A 24,468-nucleotide genomic window follows, 5' to 3' on the forward strand; every position below is an offset into this window, starting at 1 on the left:
GCATACTTTTAAGGAGCTGAAGTGTTAGTGACAGTAATTCGATTTTATCTTTATTTTTCAAGAATAAAACTTTGAATGTCCTAATTTTCAAAATTTCATTTGAACTGAACATTACAGTACTTTGCCACAAAAAACACTGCATAATACACATACTATGTGACACGATCTGATCTATGCAGGCCAAAGGAGGCATTTTTGACAATTGAGTTACTCTAATCATTGCCCTATACAAGCATTAGGCCAGGCTTCCTCAAATAGATTTGTTGAAGCGCCACATGAAATAAAAGAAAACTGCAAAGCGCCACTCAATGGCTGGGAAGCAGCCATCGGTGCTTTAGCAGCACCGGGAGAGTCAGATGGGGTGTCCCCCTCTGAAGCTATTGATTTTTGAAATTTGAGGTGCAAATGACGCTATTTGGTGCAACATTTTGTACTATTTTAGCCTGTCTTTACAAGAATAACATGGGGAATGTTGAAATGTAGAATATTGGAGATATTCCTGATGGGTGAAGTTTGATCAAAGGGTTTGATTTAATATTAATTTTATTTATTTAATTTAAATTAAATTAAATTAAATTCTAATTTTATTTTAATTTTATTTAAAAAAAAATCTAAACGGCGCCGCGCCGCTCTGGAAGTCACGGCACCCCACAAGTGGCGTGCACGCCGCTATTTGTGGACCCCTGCATTAGGCTATCATATACTGAAAACACCAAAGTCCTAGCATACTTAGTTCTAAAGTTACAAAGTTTTGTGATGTATATTTTGTTATGTATTTTATTGTTTTTTACTCCATATTTTTGCTTTTATCTCAATTTCAAATCTGCTGCTTTTGGCCTCCATCGATCAGATTGTGTCACATATTACACCTTAATTAAATACTAAACATTATACATGCTACTCTAATATATGCTTTCTAAAATGATGAATAGTGAGAACAAGGCAATTGAATCATTGTATAGATAATAAAATAGTTCAAGAAAACCGTCTAGAAATGTTCTTAAACTAAACTTCCTAACCAATCTTGGAATAACCCATGCATATCTCTCTCTATTGATATGGCATGATATTTTAAAGGAGTATTTCGTGATCCTAGCACGGCTATTTATGTCATTTTTCATTAGATATCCACCAAAAAAACCTATTCCCAAAATTTCAGTTGATTCCGATTTTTGCGTTTATGAGTTATGCATGATTATGTGTATTACACTGCTCCATAGACAATGCGTTGTAATTTCGTTCTGGTGCACCAGAACGAAATTCAAATTTCACGATATCTTTGCTAAGCGAATTAATCTGCAAGAAATATTTTGTACATAAACATTATGTAGCCAGAGGTTTCCAGTGATATAAAAATCTCAACTTTTTTGAGAAAAGTAGGGGATGAGGCTGTGGATCACGAAATGCCCTTTTAAGATCATCAAAAAATATTTATGATCGATACATAAGTTGTAAATTCTATAGTTCTATTAAGTTTTCAAGTAAAAGAAATAGGTTTAGTGCACTATAAGTATGTTTAAATTACTAGCATGGAGTGCAAATTCAAAATATCCATACAACTTAAAATTGTGGCCTGCCATGTACAAGCTTAAGGTTTATCAACATAATTTTTATGGCATATTTAACCCTAGCATTTAACGAGTGTGGTTTCTATTTCAATGGATTAAGCGGGTAAACAGATAATATGAATCATCTATGCAGATGTATATGCATGGATCTATAACATATAACAGTGTTTCCGTTTTATAGATAACATTTACTCATCATCAATGACAGTGGCTTGACATGTCACAAGCGATTTTTCGCATAAAATATTTTTTCAACCCCAAAATAACATTCTGTTTAGAATGTTTTGTATCAAGTTTTCAAGAATATTTTTGGAATGTTATTAAAACGTTTTTATACCCTTTATATAACCCGACATTAGAATGTTTTGTATCAAGTTTTCAAGAATATTTTTGGAATGTTATTAAAACGTTTTTATACCCTTTATATAACCCGACATTTAAACGTTTTCTGTAAAACATTTTTGTTGGCTGAGCAGTAGATTATCAAAAATGCTTTTTAAGGTTATGCAAACGTTTTATACTCTTAATATACCCTTTATATAACCCGACATTTTAACATTTTCTGACAACCTTTTATAACCTTTTTCGAATGATGTCGAAAACGTTATGTGTTTGCTGGGATGGGCTAATTATACTCTCGCTAAGTTTTGATGATGTTTCCCCTCACTTTGCCATGATAAATAAAAATCCCATTGGACTTCAAAAATCCTTTATTATTATTGAAATTCTATGAAGAAAATCGAAAACGGTACAAATAAGACAAGAAAGTTTTTGTTATAAGACTAAATTGTTCTTCAAAATGATGGAAAAATGCAAATTTTACTGAATTGATGCATTTCTCGTGGCAAAGTTTGCGTCACCGATCAATCAATTCGGTTTATCCGCTCGCTGATCAAAGCGCAAATAACGCGCTGGCACGCGCGATCAACTTTGCGTGGCGCGCAGCTGGTGGACAGCGTGATCGCGCGTTCCAGTTCGTCATGTCATAAAAAAGTAAACAAAATTTTAAAAAGGACTGAAAATTTCAAAGCACGTTTAATCTTCGTCAATCTACCTCCCGTTGATTTGCGCCAATATGTACACCATTTTCGTGATATTTGTGTACAAAACCGTTATATATTTTGAAGATTGTGTTATTTACATTACAAAAAAAAATGAAGTTTAATAATGGTGTGTTTTTTTTCTTACTTTTGACTGAAATTTGTTAGTTCAAAACACACACTAAGTTTTCATCAAAATAATCTTTAATCTACTTGATTTTTTGCGACGTGCACATTCAATGGTTTGGTATGATAATTTGAAAGTGTCATAATTTTTCGTGTTAAAATAAAGAAATTAGTAGCTCTTCGTAAAATGTCATGAATTAATTAGTATGCATGAGAGTTACGCAGCACTGGAACCAAAAACACTGGGAACAACGTCAGGAAACCATCCAAAATGCATTTTTTTGTTCCAAAATAATTGAGGCCTAATTCTTGCAAATGAGAGCAAGAGAGCACAGAGCACAAACTACCACCATTAGGCCTACTATCAAAACAATACGGATTGTCGAAACACGGGAACCACCACAGGAAACCATCCAAAATGCATTCAATGTTCCAAAATAATTTAAATCTTGCAAAGTAACAAAAACACATGAAAGCACAAATCAACCATTGCACAATTACTATCAAAACAACACGGAACCGAAAACATCGGGAACCACCACAGGAAACCATCCAAAATGCATTTCTTTTGTTCCATTATAATTTAAATCTTGCAAAATAACAGAAACACATCATAGTACAAACCTGCATGTGCATAATTAGGCCTACTATCAAAAGCGACCTGGAGCCGAACCCGGGAACCACAAGAGGAAACCATCCAAAATTGCATTTTGTTCCAAAATAAATTAGAATAATAAAAACACACGAAAAAGAAATTCAATCATCAGAAATAGCTCATTTTTGTACAAAATTATTATTTTGATTTATTCAAATGACAAAAACCAATAAAAACAAAGATCATGCAATGTTTTTGTATGGTCAAAACAATATGGTGCCTAAAACACTGGGAACCACTGCTGGAAACCATCTAAAAATCTCATTTTTGTTCAAAAATAATAAAAATCTGTAAATCACCAAAAAATGGTAATGCCAACCCCTGCCAGATTGGCACTTGCCAACCTGGTACAATTGGCAGATGCCAATGATTTCTGACACTCTGGATATTGATGGCAAATGCCAATTTGGCCCGTGGCTGCAAATGCCTGGTTGTGCGTACCCCTTGCACATTCTTCTTGCCCGAACCTGGCAAATGCCACATTGGCATCAGTTGGCAAGTGCCAACCTGGCACTATGTGGCATATTTTCCTGTGTAGCTTATATGGATTTTAGAATTCTATTTTGGTCAAAAAAGCTTAACTATTTGTAATTAGTTTCAGATGGTTTTAATATTTTTGATGTAGGCATACTTTTAAGGAGCTGAAGTGTTAGTGACAGTAATTCGATTTTATCTTTATTTTTCAAGAATAAAACTTTGAATGTCCTAATTTTCAAAATTTCATTTGAACTGAACATTACAGTACTTTGCCACAAAAAACACTGCATAATACACATACTATGTGACACGATCTGATCTATGCAGGCCAAAGGAGGCATTTTTGACAATTGAGTTACTCTAATCATTGCCCTATACAAGCATTAGGCCAGGCTTCCTCAAATAGATTTGTTGAAGCGCCACATGAAATAAAAGAAAACTGCAAAGCGCCACTCAATGGCTGGGAAGCAGCCATCGCGGTGCTTTAGCAGCACCGGGGAGAGTCAGATGGGGGTGTCCCCCCCTCTGAAGCTATTGATTTTTTGAAATTTGAGGTGCAAATGACGCTATTTGGTGCAACATTTTGTACTATTTTAGCCTGTCTTTACAAGAATAACATGGGGAATGTTGAAATGTAGAATATTGGAGATATTCCTGATGGGTGAAGTTTGATCAAAGGGTTTGATTTAATATTAATTTTATTTATTTAATTTAAATTAAATTAAATTAAATTCTAATTTTATTTTAATTTTATTTAAAAAAAAAATCTAAACGCCCGCGCCACTCGGGAAGTCACGGCACCCACAAGTGGCGTGCACGCCGCTATTTGTGGACCCCTGCATTAGGCTATCATATACTGAAAACACCAAAGTCCTAGCATAATTAGTTCTAAAGTTACAAAGTTTTGTGATGTATATTTTGTTATGTATTTTATTGTTTTTTACTCCATATTTTTGCTTTTATCTCAATTTCAAATCTGCTGCTTTTGGCCTCCATCGATCAGATTGTGTCACATATTACACCTTAATTAAATACTAAACATTATACATGCTACTCTAATATATGCTTTCTAAAATGATGAATAGTGAGAACAAGGCAATTGAATCATTGTATAGATAATAAAATAGTTCAAGAAAACCGTCTAGAAATGTTCTTAAACTAAACTTCCTAACCAATCTTGGAATAACCCATGCATATCTCTCTCTATTGATATGGCATGATATTTTAAAGGAGTATTTCGTGATCCTAGCACGGCTATTTATGTCATTTTTCATTAGATATCCACCAAAAAAAACCTATTCCCAAAATTTCAGTTGATTCCGATTTTGCGTTTGCGAGTTATGCATGATTATGTGTATTACACTGCTCCATAGACAATGCGTTGTAATTTCGTTCTGGTGCACCAGAACGAAATTCAAATTTCACGATATCTTTGCTAAGCGAATTAATCTGCAAGAAATATTTTGTACATAAACATTATGTAGCCAGAGGTTTCCAGTGATATAAAAATCTCAACTTTTTTTGAGAAAAGTAGGGGGATGAGGCTGTGGATCACGAAATGCCCTTTTAAGATCATCAAAAAATATTTATGATCGATACATAAGTTGTAAATTCTATAGTTCTATTAAGTTTTCAAGTAAAAGAAATAGGTTTAGTGCACTATAAGTATGTTTAAATTACTAGCATGGAGTGCAAATTCAAAATATCCATACAACTTAAAATTGTGGCCTGCCATGTACAAGCTTAAGGTTTATCAACATAATTTTATGTGGCATATTTAACCCTAGCATTTAACGAGTGTGGTTTCTATTTCAATGGATTAAGCGGGTAAACAGATAATATGAATCATCTATGCAGATGTATATGCATGGATCTATAACATATAACAGTGTTTCCGTTTTATAGATAACATTTACTCATCATCAATGACAGTGGCTTGACATGTCACAAACTGATAGCTGCAATTGTCAATTAAATCATAGCCTTAATCCTATGTCTCAAATTGAAAACATCCCTTTCCTTGATTTGCTCAATATCAAATGTGACATTCAAAAGTAAAGGTTTCAGACACGCATCATCATTGAAAGAATTTGAGATTAACATGTCACAAAATGAAATGATGACATCTTGAAATTTATTTAAACAAACTGTCTTTGATATAATAAGTAGTTCAACCCTTCAAACCAGGGTTGGCACAATCACCAAAAGTGCAGCAAGCAGTATGCAAAAAGACAGCTGCATACACTATTCAAGTAGCCCAATTTCCAGTAATAAAAGAAAAGGCACCAAAATCTTGAGAAAAGCTGAAAATTATCAACAACAAAAATAGCTCAACTTGTGCTAAAAATAAAAGAAAAATTGAGCAACAAAAAAGGCTGAAATCAGCTTTTAAGCTGAAAAGTTTTAGTCTGAATTCTATTTGGGTGCTTTAACTGAAGAAATCACCCAATTGGGCTGTTGTTTGCTTGATTGAGTCCACTTTCCACACATCAATTTGAGATTGACTAATGAACTGGTTATAAATCACTTGAAGACAATTCAATGATTCAAAACGCTATGAAAATCAGTAAAATAAAAGGAACTTTATAGACCTTGGAAACGGGTGGTATGAGAATAATTATTTCAATGCAATACGTGTGTAAATGCTTCTTTGGCATGCCAACTGGTGTGCGATTTGTACTTGCAAAGCGCACCACGCTCTTTAGGCGTCATTTTTCTAACACGCAGTGTGATGGAAAGCATCGATCCCCGATTGCCACAGATTTGGTTTGTACTTCTAGGCTGAAGCTACTGTTAAAAGCACCGCGCCTTTAAACCAGCCCAAGTTTTGTGTGCATTTCACAAGTAGCCAAATTATGAGGTTATGGTGCTGTGTAGCATCAATTAATAATTCTTAAACACTTGAGAACGTTCCTGCAATCTTATTGGTTCTTACCCGTGTGATATGACACGATATCATATGGGTCAGCGCGTGTGCATCGACGCGATACGCGTACTCGCTATGTGACCCAATCGGTGGCGCATCGCAACAACGGGACTGATCGATTTTAAGCCTTAGGTAATTCTTTGCAAAATGTAGGATTTAATTTGATTAAAATTTGTAATACTTATGATATTTTTATTTGAATTGAAGTGTTTAAGAATGAGAATAAAGGTATTGTTTTTAGCTGTTGTCGTGCATCTATCGTCTCATATAACACGGCGACATCATTATTTTTGGCGTAAAACAACTCGGCTTCACCGTTGTTTTACTTAAAATAATGATGTCGCCTGTGTTATATGAGACGATAGATACACTCCAGTGGCTAAAAACAATATCTTTATTCTCTAATAATCACAGCTTCAACCTTGCCCTTTTAATGAAAATACACACGCCTTTAAACCAGCCAAAGTTTTGTGCGCATTTCACAAGTAGCCAAATTATGAGGTTATGGTGCTGTGTAGCATCAATTAATAATAATTGCTGCTTCAACCTTGCCCTTTTAATGAAAATACACTTGCCTAAATATATGAAACATATGAGTATAAATAAGCATCACATCTCTTTGATTGGACAATTTTACTGTGGGCATGTCCATCGGAGCATGGGAGTAGTAGGATATTCTGAAATAATTTGTTGATCTCATGTTACAGCATTTGCTGTGTTTCTATAGTACTTGAAAGGGCAGATTTCAGATTATACACTCGCTTTCTATTTACATTAAGTATAAAACACTGATATAAGACTTAATATGGGAAAATTGTTTCTCTTTCCCACAAAATAAAAATTGATAAAAAGGATATCCATAATTCTTTACAGTGTCCGTTCCTGAAGTCATTTTGGCATGCTGGTGGTGGTATGATAGAAGCAACCACAGAGAGTTTCAATGGCACCTGCCTATCATCCCACACTGGTGGAGAAGATATAATCAACCTGGTACCAATGCTGGGTTTGATTTTCACCGCATGGCTTGGAATGCTGCTTGACCTACAAAGTAGAAAGATATAAATTATTGAACAGATCAAATCAGGTATATTTAATTCACTATAAAAGGGATCATCAATGGCTGCCGAACCAGAACACCCTCAAATTTGTCATCAAAATTCAGATTTGTGCATTTTTGGAAAAAAGAAAGCAAAGAAAAACACAGTGATTTATAGTATGCTGCACACAGGAAGCACACTTTACAGGCAAGCATAGATGTGCTGAAGAGACAGAATTAATACCAGGGAACTCTGACTCCCTATACCCCCAAGTACATTGGTGCTGTTAGCTATGGGGAGGGGGGGAATTGGGGGTATTCTGGTCCTTGCTGACAGTACGCGGAAACAAGTGAAAACAATAATACATCTCATCTGAAGCATTTAGGTATTGCATGCAGGTTGCACCAAGTGTGTTTCTCAATTGCGTCTACTTGCGATATCACGCTCATATATACAAATAATTGCCTCAAGCACATTTTTGCCCCATGCATGTATCAAGATGGCGGTCAAGTTCAGATTCTCTGGTTTTAATTCTGTGGCCGAAGCAGAAATGGCAAATGTGAATGTAATTTGACAAAGTCAAAATCTGACATCAAAATGATGATTTTCTATATATTTCTTACTGTGTGAGTAAGGCTGTTGCAGTAGACATGGTGGATAGCAACATATTACACTTAGAGAGTGGGCCATTTATATGCTTTGTGAAATAGATATGTGCTATTATGATCAAATTTGCCTACATCATTTATGATCATTTGCTGGTGCAGTCAGACAAAATGATTTATATGGAAAATCTCTGAAAATCTTTTAAGTAACTATTAACATCTTGTTTAATCCTCATTTTAGATTTTTAATCCCTTTTGTAAGGAGTGCACACACTCCTTTAGTTCTGATCACAATTAACTGTTCTATTGGATATGTCAGTTCATATTACCACTCATACTCATGTTTCATTTTGGTGACATAAAACTTGAGCTGAATTGTGTGGCTACATAAAACTAACAGTGACATTGACATAAGTCTTTCTTAATCTTTTTTGATCATCATGAGCTCGGCTTTGGTTTTGAAAGAGATTGTCTGCCAATAATTCATTGCAGGCCTACTTTAACTAACTACATGTTAAAAGTTTAAAGTGTCTTTCTTTTTTCAGTCACTTCAGTCATTTTTCATTTCTGATTGTTGATTTATCAAATAACAATACCACAAAGGGATCAGTTTACATGCGGAAAAGATCTGGAGGGCTAAAAGTGTAAGTATTTAACAAATCATGACCTATTGTTTATAATACAGACAAATTGGATGGTGAATTGGATATGAATTCCAGACTAAACCTGCCAGTGTGCCGGAAAAAGTTATAATTTATATAAGGATGTTCACGATGACTTTCTACAAAGGTTACAAATGTTGAAAAAATACTATTTAAAAAATATGCCCTCTGACAAAAAATCTGATGGGAAAAATGACTCGGAGGCACAATGGTGTAAATTAAAGTCAGGAATCATGCCCTAATTTAGGGGAAATCCCTAGACAGACAAATGTGATGTCACAAGTCTGTCTTGCTTCCTAGACTAGCACATAAATCTTACCCCTAAGCTTGGCAACACGCTTTTGTTCTTATGATAGGAGTAGAGAAAAGGTAAGGAAAAGTTGGAAGTTTTTCAAAGGAAGTATCATATACTGGAACATCACTCAGCAGACCCATTAATTATACATCTCATTGGGAGTTTTGCTTTAAAATACCTTTTTGGTTTGTTAACTTTTTTACACCAATTATGATACACCTAAAGGCAACTTAACACAGCAATGCTTGTTTTGTGTGTCATGTCTGCGGGTTCAATATTAGTTTTTGGAAGGAAGTATCAAATTCTAGTTTTCAAGTCAAATAGAAGGCTGTATTTAGATAGATTAATGGTAATAAAATAGCCCCAGTGCGACTATACGTAAAAATCCATCTTTGATTTAAGTTTGTGTTTTCTTCATTTGGGTGGGGTTTTCCTTTGGACTCTGATTAGGAAAACATTGATATCGGATGCTGCCAGGTCAAACATAACAATAAAACATTAAAATTGTTATTCTGGATATTCTTTGTTTTGATGGCATTTTCAGATAAAACAAGTGTCCTATCGCAGAAATGGCATACTTTGCCCCCAAAGAGATGGTTATAGGTTTATTTTGTGACTGAAATCAAATGGCACAATCAAGATTCTTGTCAAATAAGCCTAATACTAATAGTGCGTCTAAAAGTATATCTGTAGACACTTTCCTGTGTTGCTGTGCAATATCACAGGACATGTGTGGGATGTGCAACCTATTGTGATATTTTTTGTATGCATGTGCTACGTGCAGTATGCATGGTATGCCAAGGATCTAGATATTGATGACATATTTAACACCTAGGCCTTGAAAAGTGATACCTGATTAAATGGAGTAGCTATCACTCTTCAAAGGAATTGCAAAGGAAATGATAATATGCCACATGAGTTCAACTGTCAAGTGCAAAATGCATGAACAAATCATATCTAGGGCAAGATAACATTACAAAAAACCAACCTCAGTGATGCTGCCTTACGGATATGACTTTCATCCAGAGTCTCTGTCATTTTGTTGTTCTTGCTGTTATTTGTGTGAGAGCATTGAATTCATTCTTCATCAAAAATATGTTTCATAGGCACTCTGACTAAACTTTTGTTCGCTTCAAGTTTGGTGCGTATTTCACTAGGTGTAGCATTGAAATGTGAAGTTAACTGCGCAGAAGGTACATGCACATGTGCAAGAGTGGTTTGTCAGCACGCTTGCAGTGCAACTGCAAAAAGGCATTGACGTCACTACCGAACTTGATGTGAAACAAGGAATTGAGGACAGTAAATGGACACCAGGGCGAATTCAATTTTGTGTACCTTAAGTAATGTCCAATATCTGTTGACATCTTCAGATCACCAGTACGGTACTTGTACCCATGAAGGTCTTCCCTGATAAAATACAAGAAGAAACAACATCAAACATGGCACATTTCTACAACTTTACACAACAAGAATCAAATGAGAATTTCATGTGAACAAAAATATCCCTTACCTGGACTTACAACCGACTCAAAACAATAATATCCAACACCACCCCAAATGTGAAGATTACACAAATAAAATATGCTGTGAAATGAAAAGGTAGACAATGATATCAGCTGTGTTAACTGCATTTGTAATTATGTACATGCTATCAACTACATCATATCGCTATAAATTTTGATGGAGATTTTCAACTTTATCAGTACTTAATTTTCCATACACTGATTTTGGAAACACTTGCAACGTAAACATGTGTGCCTAATTTCATCATCAATAATTTGGTAGTTGCATTCATCTGAATGAATCCAGCAATCCATCTCAGATTCAAGACTTGGGTTGGACTCACATCTGCATTTTTGTGTTCAGGTCAGCAGCTTAAAAATCTCTTTAATTCTTTTTCCCAGCAGCATCAAAAGAATAGGTTTAGAGATTTATAATTGATTGCAGTCTTTTTGAAGATACAATTCAGGCATTACAATAAAATACATTACATGTATCAATATATTTTCTCAGTGGATGAGTATGTTACTAAAGTTAAAATGGTCAAAGTTTTCAATGTTAGATATTGCTACAAAGAACATATATAAAATTCCTTGAGCAATCATTATAAATATGAACATCAAAGGTAACTCTATCAACTTGTGCCATTACATCTTACCCAAAATTCCATGTTCTTCCTTCTTCATCAATACAAATCATCAGCTTCATACTTAGCTGTAAAATCATTGGTAAAATAGACAAATTTAATGCAACTCTGACTTGAATCAAAACTGTGAATAGTTAAACATTTGTAAATCTCCTCCAATACTGCACAGTTAGTACCGGTACTGTAAACTTTTTTTCAGAATTAAAAAGTGCAGCTAGTCTTTATGAATATATGACACATTATGTGTAGTAAGCTACCTTTCATACAGGTAATGTATAGCCTAATATATATCCAATGTTAATCAATACCATCTATATTCTATTAATCTCTCAACATTTCCAAAACTACCATACATGTATCTTCATTTTCTACTTTCCTTTAATATGGCTAGTTTTAAAATATTGTGCTCTGTTACTTTGTAAGGCATTGTAACATGTTTTACTACTATGCAAATATCAAAGTAAGTCTAACATTTTTGTTGAGCAAACTGTTTTATCATGATAGAAATGTGTTGTCTCTCCAGTAAAAGAAACATTGTATACTGCTTCAACCTAGAAGTACAAACCTAATCTGTGGCATCAGGGGTAGACCCTCCCTCGGGTCCAGTGGTAATGTAGATTACATAGCATTAAAAATCTACCCAATACATGGACCCTACCAGTCTGTAGGCAATTTGACTTCCAGCTCCCAGTACTTTGTGGGAATTCACTTTTACGGATTTGGAGTCACACAATCTTTCTATATACCACATCCATGTTTTCACTACATTAACGTTTGTGTAAGCGACTAAAACAACGATATTGTATCCGACCAATCAACGCAGCCTGGCAGCGCAGGGATATTTGAAAAGGCTTCCCTAGCTAAATAATGTGCAAACATTTGCAAACCGCCGCGATAATATACATAATATGGACAATAGGCCTAAGTCCGAGTCAGTGGTTGCCTTTTATTATTGCGCTGCGTATTATGGGTCTATCAGACGCGTGCCACTTGAGCTCAATACCTCTCAGTTGTTGACAAGTGTCCCATCCGATCTTAAGCGCCACATCCCGCGCATAACTTTGTGCTACCATATTTGAATTGAAACTGGGGCGGGCTTTTGTAATTGACATCGGAATCACCGTGCTTCGTTGAATGATTATTTGGAAGTGAGATCTCTAACAGATTGGACCAGTCGAGGAATCAGCGCTCAATGGACTTTCGCGTTCACTTATAATACTGAGTATATTTCTATATTGCTGCATGGTTGACTGTGGTGGGTGTAATTAGTGGCGTCGATTTGTGGATGAAGAGGAATGGGTTTTTGGCATTGAAGAAAATAAGGGGGGGGGGGGGTTACAGGACTTTGGCATTTTTTTTCATAGGGCATTATGTAATTATTTATTGTTACATTATCCAGAGATGGAACCGAACCGAGACTGGGGGCCAGTCTACATCAGGGGTTGGTAAAAAATGTGATGCATAAAGAGCGTGGTGCACTCGGCAAGTACAAATCGTACAGCAGTAGTTGGCGTGTCAAAGAAGCATTTACACACGCATTGCACCAAAATAATTATTCTCATACCTCCAGGTTCCGAGGTCTATTTACTTTGTACTTCTGAGTTGACGGACTATACATCATACATCTAATTTGGCTTGGATGATATAGAACAAGTCTTGTACTTGTGTTAGTCCTGTTACCACCGTCCAATATTTTGCCCACCCACCCAATAGCTCACCTGCATATTAACAATTCTCAGTTTATGTAAATATTGATATATAGTGTAGATTTCATTGGCAATAGTATCCTGTGATAGCATGACCTGTGCATAATAGGAAAAACAAAACAAAGTGAAACATTGTGAAATTAGGCTAAAAATAGGCTAAAATTGAAAGGAAGTGTGGAAATTTTGACCAAAAAGTAGCCTGAAATAATATATAAGGTTTAAACCTGAAAATTCTCATGCCTGTATGATTGTGCGAATCACATTTGATTTGTATCAATAATGAAAGTATCTCATCACTTAAAAAGTGCAAGATTGAGTGAAAATACAATGACAATAACAGATTGTAGCTGCTATGAAATAATAAGTCAAGATAATGACATAGTTGCTATTAAAATCCCTGGACAGGACACCTGTTGTGGATGTCTACAGTATATCCTCATGCTATTCATTAGGGAATTACTTGGCAATGTTTCACATAAAAGTCCATCACTAGCAGAATATTGGACTTTTTTTTAACATGCTTAAATTCATGTACTTAAATATAAAAATTCAAAGAACAGACCTTCCAGAATAGGTCATTGTTACTCTGAGTTTCATGCCTAAAAGGCAATTGTCAGACGACATGGTGAAATACTTTGGAGGGGTTACCATCTCTTGGGAATGTGAATCAAAATATCAGAAAAGAGCACTGAAAATAATAAGTTACAATTAGCTAATCCACTTCTCATCCATACAGCATGCTAGGTGTAAAAGACATGAATTGCCTAGAGTTAGGTATATTTTGTACATCCCAATAGCTCCTGTCTTAATTTTGATGAATTTTTTTCTCCAAAAGCACTCAGAAACACACAATGTGAGCACAAGAAATAGAGATTGCCAAAATACCCAAAACAGCAAAAATGGCAAATTTGCAAAGTATTAATGAGTTCTGCACATATACGCACACACATGTAAGCAGTTTCATGAAGTACAGACTGTTTAGTAAATGTGTTGAGTGTAGCAAATGAATACAAATGTCATACTGTCATACAAGTTTATAGAATATTTACTGAAAGATACTGAGCAATATACTGCCATAAAAGTCTCAATAAATGTCTATTTTGATTGGAAGAACTACCAGTGATAAGTTGTTACTAGTATCTAATATGTAAGATTAGACAGGAGACCTTTTGCTACTGTAATCAAATTATTATTATTATTCTGGTATCCAGACTGAAAAGTTTTGTTGACTAATCAAAGTGGCTTGTTTCCTATTATCACAATCTTTTAAATTCACTGTAGAATACACATATTGAGGGTAGACATAGGTTACAGTTCACTTTACAATCACTAGAGATTACTTGTTTGCTAAAATAGAAAAATCCGATTCAGTAAAACCATTTTTAGAAAAGAAACCATTTTTAGAAAAGAAACCATTTTTAGAAAAGAAATTGTAGCATGTCTGTCAAAAGTTGAAACTTGAAATAGCCATTTCAACTATCAAATTATGACATTTATTGCAATTTTAAGTAATTATAGCTTGCAGACAAGGAATAGCATAATCCATAAAAAGGAAGAGGATGCTAGTACTTCAGTAGTTGGACCTCACCTGAAGAACAACACTGGTTTCCGCTGATGCGCTTGTGGTCGGCACGCTCGATTTATCTGTGCATATGCGGCCACATTGATCTACAGTCACGCAATGATGTTCTGGTTGGCCGGTTGTATTGTCCTTCTGGGGACATGTGATGAAGAAGCCTTGCGTGCTATCAGGATCCCCCTTCCTGTGTGTCTCTGGTGGGATGACTTGGAGTACGTCTGGGACCATGCCTGAGGAAATACAATGGCAAGGGAAATAGTAGTGGTTAAATAAATAACATCTAAATCTGTGTGTGGTGCAAAGGGTACATAGGATATATGCAATTTCAGTTTGTTAATGTGTTTACTATAACATTCCATGATATAATGTGCAGCTTTCAAATGATTATTTATAAGTCTCATGTACCTAACAATTCAATATATGAATCATTAAAAAAATATCTGTGGAGACGGAGCTTCGATCTAAGAATTACTGACTTATTACTTGCACAAAAGTTAATGGTTCACACAGAAAGGGAGGTGAAGTTTGAACATATATGATAAATATGACCACAGAATTAGTACGCGTGCACAATTTTGGTATGAAAATCAGCCTAAATGCAAGAGAATGAAGTGTAATCTGCCGAATCCATATTCATATGAACTTTATACACTGAAAGAGAAAGTTAGCTAATAGTTTTTGAATAACAGAAAAACATGAAACTAGCCATCAAATTCTGAGCTTCATGTATTTCATGGAAGTGTGATATACACACACCCCTTTGTGTTTGCCAGCAATTGCAGACATTGTGTATTACTATCAAAAAAAGTCCTGATGTGTGTATGTATGGTGTTTTCATCGCCTAACTATGGACCAAAATGGTAGCTATTTTTGTATGATACAAAATGAAATTTTAGCCATCAACTGCTGACCGTATTTTTTATATGTACAGTCCATAGTTTTGAGCAAGTATCGCTCAAATGCATTTAGCATGCACTTTTGGTCTATTGCAGCAGTTTGAAACCGCGGATGGTCCTCGGTTGTAGGAATGTCCACGGTGGAAGGTGAACAATATTACGTATGTCTGTGTTTGGCGACAAACAAGTACACACTCCAAACACCTCACCCACCTACAATATTACAGGGTGTGTGATGTAGATGTCGAAAAACCATCTTAATGCTCTAAAAAACATTCTTTATTAAACTAAAAAGTTAAGTTCTTTCTGGTGGAAATTACTACACACTGTGAAAATTATATGCTACTGACCATTCTGACACCAGTTTCTGATGGACAAAGATGAACACTTACTAGAAATAAAAAAGAAAAAAAAGAAGGGGACATAAAATCAACCGGTGGTGCTGTACATGAAGGAAGAAATATATGTAATGGTATACCTGATGAGCCAATTCACTCTGTAGAGAATAAGATTTAGACCCTCATACACGCGGAGAGGTTTTTGCATGGCGATATGTAGTGGCAGAAACTCGTAATGTGAGGTTCTGTACTTGCATAGCGTTGTGTGAGAGCTTCTCTGTGTATATGAAATTATATTTCATCATGTGTATCATGTAATATCATTGCATATCAATCATGTGTATGATTAATGTTTACCTCTGTTTAAAGTTTAACTTGAATAAATGTTTTCTGACGAGCCAGCTAATGTGTAATGAGACTAGCCATAACAGTGATTTTGAATGTATGTGGTTGGAGGTGAGGGGATGAGGCAATGAAGGGGTGTCCTTGTTTGGAGGTGATTACACATGGACACGCATACATGTACACAGAAACAGGACACAATCACCCCTAGTCATATATACATGTAGGCATGCTTTCATTGGCCAGGCCAGCAAAAGACCTGTGGCTACATTACGCTGATCAAATGGTTTACAAGCAGGAGGTCTGGGGTTTGAATCCCTAGGGGAGCAAACAACTTCTTTGTTCATCTCTCTTTATTCCTTCCTTCTTTCCTTTCCCATAGCCAAAAAGAATGGTGGAAGTTCAGGTAAAAATGTACAAGGCCCTCTGGACTTCTTGGAGGACACTCAACTTTTGTACACAACATGCCTATTAACTTTATAAGAAAAACCTGAAAGGTATGCAAAAGTGGCTTTATTTTGAGGCCTGCTTACAACAAACAAACACACATAGTGAGGCAGAGCAGATAAATCTTGTTGTTTTTCTTCTTGCATGTTTCATGTCATTATATAATAATTTATGCACACATCTATCAACAAGTACATGTTCTCGTGCTCCCAATGTACCATATCATAAACAATATGAACATTAATCACAAATGGCTGTCACAGACATTGGGAGTATTTTCCCTACAGGGAATATGTGCTCCTGAACTTGACTTTGAACAGATTTCCTGAAAGAATCCATATGGAATAATAAATTCTTGTTTTCTACAACATTAGAGGGGCTGCGTGAGATTTTATGATAAGGGCACCCTTATTGTTGTAAAGATATAAGATTTATGCATGCAAATGTAGCCCACTATATAATGTGTCAACAACTAGCTGAAAAGGAATTAGGGAAAATTGTCTTTGAAATATGTTTTTTAGTGACCATGATTAATGTCCAGATCATGTCATCATGCGAAAGCACATGTGGGCATGGAAAGGTTGGGCGGCCAAGGTAATCTCCTGTAGCGCACTATGGCTGTTCGTGTGTCTAACACCCAAGGAGTCGGGGTTCAAAACTGCACCCAAGAAAACTAAAATTACTTAGAGTGAAAACAAAGTTTAAAAATGTCCACCAAACACGATCCTGCATGCATCCTTAACCCTAATGGCCTACATACTTTTTGGCAAATGGAATGGTAAGAAGGAAAGAATAAAGAAAGAAAATGAACAAAGAAGTTGTTTATTATGGTCAGGATTCAAACCAGAGACCCCCTATGTGCCAAGCACTAGGTTGGTGACTGGTAGCCACAGGTGTTTTGCTGGCCCAGCCAACAAAACCATGCGTAGCTCATCCGGTGGGATGCATGCATGCGCAAAGGAAATACACATTGCGCATGTTTGGAAAAGTTGGGACCACATTGTAGTACATGCATTGTCAGTCAGGCTAACACACATGTATTCATTAAAATATGGTTGCAATTTGCATATGGTGTTCATAATTAATAAACACATTATGTGGTGTAAAGGATCCATTAAGCTTACATGACATACTTGGGATAGACCAGAAGTTTGCAAAGGGTGGTATTAAGATCATGGCTGTGATCCTTTCCTGATTGACAATTATTGTCAATTGTTATCAGTGGGAAAGGTCTAGTTCATAGACACATAATCTGATTGGACAATCGCATGATTTCGGGTGTTGTCTATCAAGCTGTAGATGACCCCTACCTCATCACAAGTATTGATAACACATGACACACGTGTTGAGGTCACACATAGCTTGCAGTATGAGCAAATGAAGATGAAAAGTTGGAAACAAGCGGGTAAACAATGTTTGTTTCATTTTAGGATACCAGCTGCACCAGCATCCACTACACACTCAAAATATTGGACCTGAACAATTGCTCTAAATTGGACAGTTGTGCAATTGTTTGTGATCAAAAGACAATATAACTGACAGGCTTATATATTAATTGACCTACATTTTATGTGTTGCTATTCAATTACAGTACACAAGGTAAGACTAAGAGTAATGCTAATTATAGGCCATCATGGTGGCACCATAATTTTTTCACCGGGATGGGGTGGAGCAACAGAGAGGAGGCAAAGCTAATTTCTGGACGCGGAGTAATCTGAATATTTGCTTACAATTTTGGCGATTTTTGTTTTAAATACCGTAGTGTAAAGATTTGTTTTTGACTGAGGGAATGGGGGAAGGAAGGGTGCAAAGAGGTAGAGAGAGACAATAGAGACTGTGAAGAGGTGGAGAACTGGTGCATAACACAATGGCACATCTGGGTTTCAAATGTCCAACCTTGTGATCATAAATCATGGTATAAGTTTATTTGGAAAACTATATTCTCTTTTTGTATAACCCAAGAAATGTACATACCATACATTTTGTCCACTCTTAAGGGTAGATGAGGTATTGTTGGTCGAAGCAACCTAAAAATCCAATTTCATTATATAGATTAATATATTATTGAAAATTAACACCTTGATGTTTGCAAAAGTTCATTCTACAAATCGTATACTTTGCAAACTTGCTTAATTTATCGTTGTTAATGAGTTACGTACGTTTTACAAAAGTGTTGTTGTTTCAGCCCTCTTTACAACATAACTCAAGAACCGCAGCACCTATAAAAGTATATTTGTGATATTTTAATTCTTATACACGCTCGCTATGAATTGAGCACTGCAGTTTTTGCCATAGCTCACTACCATTCGTAAGATGCTGTGAACTACCAAATCACAACAGTTTAAAATAATTAATAACCTTAAGTACAAAGTGACAACACGCGCATACACAGCGCATTAACAGTGCGTATTGCTGTGTTTCTGCTGCAAGTATGTGTGCCTTCAAAGTCAGCATAATATATGCATCCACGTTAGTACTTTGTACTTCAGAGTAGACTGACTGTAGACCTACTCTAACACTGAATAAAATGAAACTCACAAGCATAGTTTTTATGATTTTGTGTATTGAATTCTTATTCTTTGTTGTATCACTGTACTGTTTTACATGAACAATATCTACCAAACCTTTCAATCTGCAGCCCCCTTTTGCACCTGGGGCCCTAATTACAGTACAATTCAGTTTCAGAGCATACCGGTACTTACTTGAAAGGAAACCATCAACATCAAACCACCTACACAACTTCCTCTGTGTTACTGCAAGTAATTAAAGCAATAGCAATAAAAATAATACAAGTTACTTAGTTATTTATGTATAAATTTACAGATCATATATGTGACATTACTGCAACTTTCAGGATTGTTTTGTGTAACAAAAAATATTATTATTTAAAATACTAGGAAAGAAAAGTCACATTTCCATGAGATTTCAACATCTATATAAGCCTACTAACAAATAACATTAAAATGGAAAAAAACTTTTACTGAATAAATGACTTATTTGTTTCATTGTTTCACTATATAAGTGGAGTAAAAAACAATTGGAATGGTTTTAATTTCATTCTCTCTTAATTTCTTGTTCACTTCTAAGAAAGACTCACTAAAAGACGCATCATGTTTTAGTCATACAGTGTACTGAATAATTATGACAAAGTTCATGCTAAATAAATACTGTCAATAGAGGGAGCAAGAACTAATCTATGAGTATGCATGACACAAAGCAAACTGTATGTGTGGGAGTTTGAGTAGGTAGCCGGCAGTGCCCAATTCTTATAATGTTCATGGGCTATGATGCTAATTTTTGTGCAATTTAGAACTTACGCTGAAAAATGTCAAGGTACATACTTCTGGTTCCCATTATAACAAAATCAAAAAGGTCCTCTTTAGGCATGTATATACCATGCACATGTATATATACAAGCCATTCTTTAAGAAATCTTTAGTATTATTCTTTTAAGATATTAAAGGCAATATGCAAATAATGTGTAGGGGTGTTCATATACAATGTGTCAATAAACATTCACTGAAAATTGCACACAATTCTACACCACCAAATAAACATTTGGTCTTGAGTGTAAAAACATAAATAAAGTATAAAATGAGCAGAAACCTTTGATTGGTCAATGGTCATGATTCACAGTGTCAAGAGTATAGTAATTTTGTTTTAACTTTCAATTTTCATATCTATCCAACTCTACATGTAGTACTCTTTTTTTTTTAATCCCTCATTTTGCATTTAAGTTTTCAAGCTACCTACAGGCAGTGTTGGAGGACTCGGGACTCGGACTCGGACTCGAGTCCTTTTTTCAAGGACTCGGACTCGGAAGCTAAGGACTTGGACTCGGACTCGGACCCCAAGGACTCAGGGACTCGGCTTCGAGTCCTCCTCGAGTCCGGCAAAATAGGGTCTTTTTAGGTCTTTTATTTTCGTTCAGTGTAAACTTCTTATGCTTGATCAATGATCACATCATGTGATTAATTTAAGTATAGTAGTTTTACATGCAAATAAATTCAGTTTGTAAATAAAAGTACAACCAAAACGCAAGATTGCTTTCAGTTATACAATGTATCGTTAATTGGTTAAATCATGGAAATAGTAAATAAGATATCTACCATTTCCATGGTTAAATGGATTCTAACCATATTCGTTTGTTTTGACATGACTGCTTTGTTAGACGCAAGTCTAGAATGTACATGAATAATTATAATACTCTGGGGCACTCAAGTTAAAATTTGGTAGGGGTGTGCGGCGCCGTACTTTGGGAACTATAAGAACTGATTTGGGGGCTTGATGAACTGGAATTTCAACATTTTTGTGGAGGTCTGTGAATTAAAATTGAGCCAAATTATAGGCTTTGTTGCTAACATATTCAAAATGTTTCTAAATTTGAACTAAAGAGCTACAATTTTCAGCGTGTTAGGCTCAACAAACTGGAGCATGATGTAAATGTGTTAAGGAACTGCCGGAGAGCCTGAAAAATGACCCCTGACCGCCGGACATACCCATACCACCTTTACATGTGATATTGCATCTTTTGCCTCTCTAAAACACAAGTTACTGTAAATCTGTGATTATACTCTGTTTCCAAGGTATGCTACCTAAGGGTACAAATTTTTTGACCGATCGAAAGGGAGGGTGGAAGCAATATTTGGCAAGCCAAGAGGGGGGGAACAAGCAATTTTTTGCACATGTTTCAAATAAAACGCTCTAAAAAGGCTCTGAAAACAGTACGGAAATGCTTACATAATACGAATTTCCCTTCTCGCTGCGCTCGCAACTAAGGCTGGCATTTTCGGTCGGGTAAACGGGTACCCGCCTGAGATTGCATTACCAGGTAGGAAATACCCTCCCGGGTACCCGAAATTCAAAAAAAAAAAAAAAAAAAAAAAAAAAAAATTTTTTTTTTTTTTTTTTAAGTTTTTTTTTCGGTTTTTAGTGTCGCTGGACCTAGACCTAAATGCTAGGATCATTCATGGTTGACCTAAAAAAAAAAAAAAAAAAAAAAAAAAAAAAATTCAAGATATTTTGTTATTTTAATATGAAAATTGATAATTTGTATTCATGTCATAGTCTATTAATGATTTCAAAATGCATTCAAATTCAATACATTTTGAAATCATTAATAGACTATGGCATGAATACAAATTATCAATTTTCATATAAAAAATAACAAAATATCTTGAATTTTTTTTTTTTTTTTTTTTTTTAGGTCAACCATGAATGATCCTGGCATTTAGGTCTAGGTCCAGAGACACTACAAAACCGAAAAAAAATATAAAACAAAAAAAAAAAAAAAAATTTTTTTTTTTTAAACTTATGCAATTTCGGGTACCCAGTTTACCCGCCTGAAAATTGCGGCGGGTACCCGGGTACAAAATTACCCGAAAATGCCAGGCCTACTCGCAACATAATTATCTAAACCATTTAAAGTTTGTAAATTGGGATCCCCAACAAATGGCATGTGCAAAGGGGGTGCAAATATTTTGGCAGGCCGCGAGGGGGGGCGGGGGCGAGCGATTTTTGGCAGGCCGAGAAGGGATAAGCATTTTTTTTGCAATTTCACCCCTCCCCAGGCTCATGATAATTATTGCACAGCCCCAAAACAAAACTAGGCATGCTAGGTGGGACTAGCAAATAATGTATTTACAAGAAAATAATATAGAACTAAAATTCTGCATAAAAGTATAGGCTATACGTTGATAAAGTATTGGTGAAACCCCGGGGCTTGAATTTGATACAAAGGACTCGGACTCGGACTCGGACTCGAACATTGAGGACTCGGACTCGGACTCCAGAAATTGGCAGGGACTCGGACTCGGACTTGGACTCGGACACCAAGGACTCGGACTCGGACTTGGACTCGGATGACGAGGACTCGACTACAACACTGCCTACAGGAAACAAATTTAGCCTTTTCTGAACTTTATTCATGATGTGTAATAGTCCCTACAGGTCTAGATTGACACATTACACCCACGACCCATTTCATTCATAACTTGCCAACAAAAGGAACCCTAGTCATTTGATTTTCTAATCAAAAATATCATTATCATATCAATTATACCATGCAGATAAGGCCTTGATAAGATGCTTACACATACATGGACAAAGTGTAACATGGATACCTATTTTTAATAGGCATACTTTCAAAAACCAGGGAGATGAGAGAAATGCTCAAATGTGTTAATATTTAGGACTAAATTATTGACAGAAAATATACGGTAAGCAAGCATTACTGGGTAGATATGTATTAAAATTCTATGAAGCACAGAGGTTACTGAAATACAATATCAAGAATAGGGACCAAGTTTCATTTGGCAGTAAATCAGCTGTCATAAAATATCCAGTGTATTTTTCCCATGCTCAGCCTTATCACTTGGTAAACAATTGCACTGACCCTGCTCACCAATCTGTAAAGCCTATTATCCTCATGTGATGGCTGGAAGTCAATTATAAACATGTTTAGAAAAAGGCTAAATCTTTCATACACTGCAGTCTCATTGCAAGGTTAAATGGGCTAAATAGTCCTTGTCATGTAAGGCAGGAGTAGAAAAAGGCTTACAAACGAGGGTTTGAGATATTAGGGATTATTTCCTAGCCTCTTAACCACAGGGTTGGTGGGCTACAATAGCTATTCAAAACACATGTAAGGAATAAGATATGGGTTCAAGAGAAATTAAAGTTCAATGCATGAACAAAAAAATAATGATGGTCAACCTACTGTTTTTCTACTCAAAAAGAGGGTTTATTTCAACCATCATACCTGTGCTGTGGCTAATAACCGAGTTGCTCTTGTGAAGAAAATAATATGTTTTCTTTAGGTGCATCTCTACAGGACTTGTATTTGGTAGTATGGAATCACATACCTTTAAACCTGTGTAATCTGAAGCTGTCCCCAGTGTCTGCACCTTTGTCTTTAGAAATTACTTCTACCTCAATGTGCTGTTTTTTACTGCTCTTTACACCATATTGCACTTCTTGATTTATAGCAAGTAAATATTCCACAATCTGAAACCAGTAATTTAAATAGTTACATTACCCATTTATACAAAATAAATAGTGAATTCAGATGATGACACTCTTAAGATAGCCTAAGAAAGTGACGCATCACTCATATAATCATTATTGTAATCAATTACAAGTAGGCTTACTACACTTCTGTCTATTACAATTTCAGACAATTCATACACTTATCTTTGGTAAAACTTGCATGTATTTCCCCCAAACATGACCCTGCAGGCATCCATAAAGTTCAAACTTCCAATGATATGTCATTTGTTTGTTGGTTTTTACCATGAATACAAGAATAAACAAGATGCCTGCACACCACACAAATACATGCATTTCACTTTTGACAGGTCATAGAATAGGTTTAAAAGTCAGTGTCCATACACATAGGCACCATATTAAAAGCTTTCCTGCTGCATTGTTTTCAATTTACGGCAGCAAATCTGTGCAATTTATATTTAAAAGCAAATTTGTCACAATACAAAATGTCAAAAACAATTAACGTACCTCTATTATTGCACCTGATACAGGCAACTGGAAACGTCCCTCAGTTGTCATGATGGGTAAATAAATGATTATTATACCAAGTTTGCAGAATTCATACTATATCATTCTGCA

General features: G+C 35.6%; 1 protein-coding gene across 1 annotated transcript in view; it reads right to left on the reverse strand.

The window, feature by feature from the left end:
* LOC140152247 (uncharacterized) overlaps positions 1-24,468 on the reverse strand; it is a 53,149-nt gene extending 28,681 nt beyond the window's left edge. Inside the window, exons 1-8 of the mRNA XM_072174550.1 lie at positions 24,358-24,468; positions 23,709-23,850; positions 19,548-19,598; positions 14,832-15,052; positions 13,256-13,339; positions 11,550-11,605; positions 10,727-10,798; positions 7,624-7,833 (exon numbers count right to left, since the gene is read on the reverse strand). Coding sequence (XP_072030651.1) covers positions 7,624-7,833; positions 10,727-10,798; positions 11,550-11,605; positions 13,256-13,339; positions 14,832-15,052; positions 19,548-19,598; positions 23,709-23,850; positions 24,358-24,408 — 887 coding nt within the window. The 5' untranslated portion in view covers positions 24,409-24,468. The remainder of the gene's footprint in view (positions 1-7,623; positions 7,834-10,726; positions 10,799-11,549; positions 11,606-13,255; positions 13,340-14,831; positions 15,053-19,547; positions 19,599-23,708; positions 23,851-24,357) is intronic.

The sequence above is a fragment of the Amphiura filiformis genome, chromosome 5 (genome assembly GCF_039555335.1).
Source record: "Amphiura filiformis chromosome 5, Afil_fr2py, whole genome shotgun sequence".
Lineage (NCBI taxonomy): Eukaryota > Metazoa > Echinodermata > Ophiuroidea > Amphilepidida > Amphiuridae > Amphiura > Amphiura filiformis.